Below are 6,000 nucleotides of genomic sequence, written 5' to 3' on the forward strand. Positions count from 1 at the left end.
CCTGCTCCAGAGAAGGAGAGTGTGGAGACAGAAGATTTGTGTGGAGAGGGGTGGTTTTAGGATTGAATCTTTCTAACTGTTTCGTCTTTCTTCTCCCCGCCAAGGTTAGAGCCGCCTTTAAACACAAAACCAAGGTGTGGTCACTCACCAGCAGTTCGATCCGCAACATCAATGTGAAACCTTTCAACTCGGACATTGTAAGTATATTCCTAGAATTCCTAAGGCTTCGTTATCCGACTGGACAGATGATTTGCCCAAACGCTTCTTTCCACTGCACAATGGCATGCATGCAACTGAAAATGGACCTGAAAACATAGCTGTGTTTGTTTTGTTATGCTGTTTGGTGAATTTGTTCCATGGCAGATGTGCACATGGTTGTGGAAAGTGTCCCTTGAAAACATGAGACTTGAAAACCACTGAACCTTCCGGTTAATCAACTGTTTGCCTTAGTTCTGCCCTAAATTCAATGTCTCTTTGCTCAGACAAGACTGCATTTTGGGAATCAGAAAGGGTACTTTTATAGAGCCTAGATAAAACTTGCAGGTATGTTAAATGTTGTTTATTAACTACTACCTTTGATGATGTGAGTTCTGAGACAGTGATGGGGAACCTGTGGCCCCCTTGATGTTGTTGGACTCCAACTCCCATCAGCACCAGGTGCCCTGACCAGTGGACAGGGATGATGGGAACTGCAGCCCAACAACATCTAGACATGGGTTGCCACCTGAGGGAAAACCAGTGGGTTCAAGTTTACTTCCATGGGAGTCAGTGGTAGTTTGCTTGAAGCAGGAAATGTACTCACACAATTTTCTTCCTTTCTCTCCCTCCTTCCCACTCCAGATAACTGGGAACAGGCCAGGAACAACCCCCACTAAACTCAACACTTGGGACAAGAGTACCAATTCAGCAAACAAGATTGATCTCTCAGCAGTTTGACGGCAAACCCTAACGTCCCTCCTCTCTGATATCCAAACCGTATCCTCAGGATCTTTGACATGCTGCCTGCCTGTCCAGTATTTTCTCAGAATTTGTGCCAGTAGGAACCACTCCTTTAACCACCACCTGCTAAATTGGGGAGAGAATTTTTCATGCTGCATTGGGGTTGAGTCAGTCCTTCCAGCTTCTGCTAGCATTGCTTACTGCCTGCCACTCGTCCATTGGGAATAGCTATGAAATAGCTAGTGACAAAATAACACTGGGTGGTCTTGTAAACAGCAGCAGAGACAGTAAGTGTGGGGAAATGGATTGTACTCCCTCAGTAATGGGACTTCGGACGTTTAATGGCACCTCAGGAACGATGATCATGACATGCTTTTCCGCCTTGCAAACCAAATGTGTGTTTTTGTGTGTGGCATTATTAAAACCGTGCCATTCCTGTCTAGCGCTACAACCCCCACTTGCATTAAATAATATGAGCAGTCCAATTACCCAGGAGAAGCATAGCCAGAGAACACCCAGCCAACAGACATTTCACCTGGAAGTGGCATGGAAGTCAAAGACAGATGGGGAAATAGAGTCAGGATCAATGTATCACATGGCACATAGGCCTTGGGACCAACAATGATGGCAGATGTTGAGTGTGTATGGCCTATACATCTGTTTGGGCTTTGCCAATGACTGTTTTGTCCACCTGCAGGGTTATTTTATTTCAGCGCTGTCCTCATCAGCCAAAACACTCTTTGGTATGAGTAAGGTGTCTGCAGCCTTTCAGATGAGAATCAACGACGGTCTGCTGAATAGATTTTGCGGACAGAATTAACCTGTGCGCTTTTGGGAATCATAACAGAGATGACTCTTGGGTTTATCTGTCTTCTTTTCCTGGCAGCATAGGACGCTGAATGCCAAACAGGAGAACCCTCTCCCCACAAAGAAATGCAAAAAACAAACAAAACAAAAACACTTTCATACAAATCAGCAACAACAAGAAGAAAAATTACTGTGAAGTCGTCAGCCGGACTGCAGCTGGGATTGTGTTATTATCCACAGATGTTGTTATTTTATTTTATCTCATCTCCTGACAAACAAACCTTTAGTCTTTCCAGCAGCGCAGTGATGCAATGTCTTTTGAAGGGGGAGAGCAACACCTGTTTTAATCCTACAAATGTATTTCTTGCCTTTATTGGCTTTGCTACTCGTGTTTATTTTCTGATACAGTTCCAGGGATTGCATAGACTCAGTTCAAGCCACCTTTGCAGCCGTAAGGGCTGGCAGATGGCTTTCTTAGAACAGGCCAGCGCAAAGGGTTCTCACCACCATTGCCCGCTTGCCCAGCACTGCTTCCTCGCAGTGAGAGGTGGCTGGGAAAGTGCCTGCGTCGTTGCCACAACAGCTAGAAATCCTGTTTAAGCTCAGGGCTTATCCACACTTGCCTTTCCTCCATGCTTTCCATGTGGGTCTTTTGTTGCTGTTGTCATTCCAGAGATTTCCCTGCGGAAAAAACCACTCTTTAAAGCTGAATCAGACCAAACAGCAATCTGCGGACAACCCAAATTGTTATGCTTCTGCTTTAAAGAGTGGGCTTTTGCAAAGAAAGCACTTGGGGGGGGGGGCTATACCTGGAAAAAGTGGAGCAAAAGAGAAATTTGGTTAAGTGCTCAGTAAATAATAATAATAATAATAATAATAATAATAATAATAATAATAATAATAATAATATTTTTTTTAAAAAAAAAATCAATTACCCGTAATGTAAATTCATTCCCCCTGCTCCCAAGTTTAAACTGAACTTTTTAGCTGCCTTGGTGATGGTGCAGGCCTTCTCCTGGCTGCTTTGCCCAGAATGCCTCGCTCTGAGGAAGAATCCCCTTGGTTCTTTCTCAGAGTGAGGAATAACAGGAGAAGGATGGAGAAACCACCAACAGGGCAGAGCTGTGGCTTTCAGCTTTTTCTTTTGCTCTTCATGCCTGCAACATGGGGAGGGGGCAGAGGTGATCTTGACTCAAGTGTAGGATCTCATCAGATCCAGAGGACGGGAGGTATGTCTTATTTATTTATTTATTTCATAAGCTTTATAGACCATGTGACTGTAAAAAACAAACAAACCCCGAAACAAACCCTCCAAGTGGTTTGCAGAAAGGATGAAACAATGAAATCATGGGGGGGGTACAATTAAATGAACTATCTGAAACATATATTTTTTTTGAGCTGGAGAGAGAATGGCAACCCAAGCAGAGCAGAACAGGACCAGCGGAGAATGAGGCAACCAATGGAGCAAGCTGCTTGACATAGCTGCTTCATTCTGCCTCCTGATTGGTCTGGCCCTGAGTATTACTATTTAAAAAAAAATGAAAGGGGGATGCTTGAGACTAGAGTTCAATGGTAGAGCACCTGCTTTGCATGCAGAAGGTCTCAGCTTCAATCCCTGGCATCTCCCACTATGGCAGGGAAAGGCTCCCATCTGAAACCTTGGAGAGCGGTTGCCATTCTTGGTAGATGACATTTACCCAGATCGGCCACTAGAAAACACTGAGATAATTGGTCTGAATGGGTATAAGCCAGCTTCTTGTCTACCTGTGAATCACACAGCTATGGAAGAACTTTAGGCAAAGGATGGTGGTGAGAGGCCTATCCATGAGTCAAGGTGAAGTGACCACCTCAGGCAGTAGGATCTACAGAGGCAACAGATCTGGCCTCCAAGGAATGCAATGCTCACTTGCTTCTGGCGCGGTGGCAGTGATGGCTGTGGTGCTCTCCTTGGAGGTTGGATCTGCTGCCTTCTTGACAGCCCATCCCTAATTCTGCTGCTACAATGGCCTTTTGATGAATGGGAGGTGCTGCTAGACTCCTTCCACCCCAGACAAAAAAGGAATCTAATCCAGTGATTGATTGATTGATTGATTAAATAAATAAATAAATAAATAAATAAATAAATAAATTCCATACTATTACTAATAATATCCATACACTGCCCATCTAGTGGGTTGCCCCAGCCTCTCTGGCTGGCTTCCAACATATATAAAACACTGAACATTTAAAACTTACCTAGACAGGTCTGCCTTCAGAGGTCTTCTAAAAGTTGTATAGTTCTTTATCTCTTTGACATCTGATGGGAGGGCATTCCACAGGGTAGGCACCACTGCCGAGAAGGCGTTCTGCCTGGTTCTCGCAGTGAGGGAACCACCAGAAGGCCCTCGGAGCTGGACCTCAGTGTCCGAGCTGAACAACGGGGGTGGAGATACTCTTTCAGGTACATAATGTTGTTGCAGGCATGATGTGCACTGTGGTTGGCTCTGAAAAGGAAGGGAGAGCGGATATTTCGCAGAAGAGTGGAGTGGGGGGCGGAATCTGCAAGCCACTGCAATGGTCCTGGGCTCCCAACAAGGGGAAATTGTCGCTGTTACGTCTGTACCAGTTTATGCCTGTTTTATTTATGACCGCATGGTGAAGTTAAGTAACTCAATTTCCATGCTTTGCATGTACATATTTAACAACACCTTTTTAATGTGTGGTGGTTTTGGGAGCTAGAAAACACTGTATTAAGAACTGTTTCTTTGGAAATCATTTTTTTTTTAAATCCTCTTTTCTTTGATCAGACACACTTTCTGATCAGACACACAGGGTAGTGTGTACGTGTGCATGTCGTGGAGGCTGGGCCATTAGGGCAAATGGGACCCCATCCCCACCAACATTATTCCCCTCCTGCCTGTCTTCTCACTTAGAACCACTGCCTGATAGCTTCTTTCTCCTTAGTCTGTGTCAGGGCCGTCTTAAATATATCCAGTGCCGTGGTGCAAAGATCCCGCCGGCACACCCCCCCCCCCCGTTTCCCAGTTGCCAACCTTTTTATGGCACTGCCGGCAGCTTTGCGGGGCTGGAGGAGGTGGGCAGCAGCTGGAGGGTGGCTCCTCCGGCAGGGAAGAGGCGGAGGCTCCAGGTGCGGTGCTGCTTCAGCTAGGCGGGCGAGGGCAGCGAGCTGATGCTGGGAGGTGCTGTGTCCAGCCTCCGCCTCTTCCCTGGCACCCTCCAGAACTTGGCGCCCTGGTGCCCCGCGCCACTTGCCTCTATGGGCAAGACGCCCCTGGTCTGTGTTGTCCTTGAAGAACTCAACAGAGAGGAGAATGAGGACAAAACTAGAATTAGTTGACCTTTGATGGGTTCTAACTACACCTGTCATTGACTCTGGCTCTGCCTTCCTCCTTACCAATCCCGATGGGCACCAGCCAACTCTGTGGGCATGGCACATAAGCACTGGAAATGAGTAAGCCATAAATGGACCCTGTGCATTTTCTCACTGCTTTGCAGAGTGCAATAAATGTACCAAAGAAGGAACGCTCTAACAAATCTCTTCCTCCTCTTCTTCCACCGCAGCCCTTTTGTATGAAAGTATGAAAGTCTTGCCATTTATTTATGGGCTCTATGATGTGGCTTTTGTGATACGTCTTCAAGACAGCACTGTGTTGTCAACAATATGGAACCTTAATTGAATGAGATGTGAGTTAAAAATAGATTATGTAGCAGCAATGATGACTTTGCCTCTAAAGTAATAAAATGGTTGATATGACTGCTCCCCCTGCTGCCTCTCAAAATGAAAAAAACAACAACAACCAACTTTCAATTTCTTAATAAAGATGAATGTGAGCTTGCTCATTTTTTCTCCCTGTCATTGTAGATTATAATAGCATGGCAGGGGTCGAGGGCTGTGTGTGTTGTAGTGCTATGAACATCAACACTTGGGACAGGAAACAAAGGATTCAGCCACTAGGGACCAAATAAGAGTTTTAGTACAAGGCGCAGCCCAGGCAATCTGAACATCTGAACCTTTTTTCATTCTCTTCTGGGCAAAACTTGGGGGCAGGGAGACTGGCATATGCCAGTGGTGCAATGAAGCCAGAAGTAAAAGTGGGCACAGCAATGGAATGCAGATTTTACTCTTTTACATAGGACTAGTTTCTACATGCACTAGTCACAGAGCCCTCTCTTTCCTCCATCAGGGGCCACACCAAAATTAGCATGGCTGCCTTGAGTGCATGAACAAAAGGTATGATGTAGACACTGGGGTTT

At 45.6% G+C, this 6,000-nt stretch overlaps 1 protein-coding gene across 2 annotated transcripts in view; it reads left to right on the top strand.

The window, feature by feature from the left end:
- The window catches only part of ADGRD1 (adhesion G protein-coupled receptor D1), a 270,128-nt gene extending 268,090 nt beyond the window's left edge, over positions 1–2,038 (top strand). For both annotated transcript variants that reach the window (XM_033135813.1, XM_033135814.1), the window contains 2 exons: positions 105–197; positions 841–2,038. In XM_033135813.1, the coding sequence (XP_032991704.1) occupies positions 105–197; positions 841–936 (189 nt within the window). In that variant the 3' untranslated portion in view covers positions 937–2,038. The remainder of the gene's footprint in view (positions 1–104; positions 198–840) is intronic.
- Positions 2,039–6,000: the final 3,962 nt, after the last annotated feature.

This window comes from Lacerta agilis, chromosome 17 (genome assembly GCF_009819535.1).
Source record: "Lacerta agilis isolate rLacAgi1 chromosome 17, rLacAgi1.pri, whole genome shotgun sequence".
NCBI lineage: Eukaryota > Metazoa > Chordata > Lepidosauria > Squamata > Lacertidae > Lacerta > Lacerta agilis.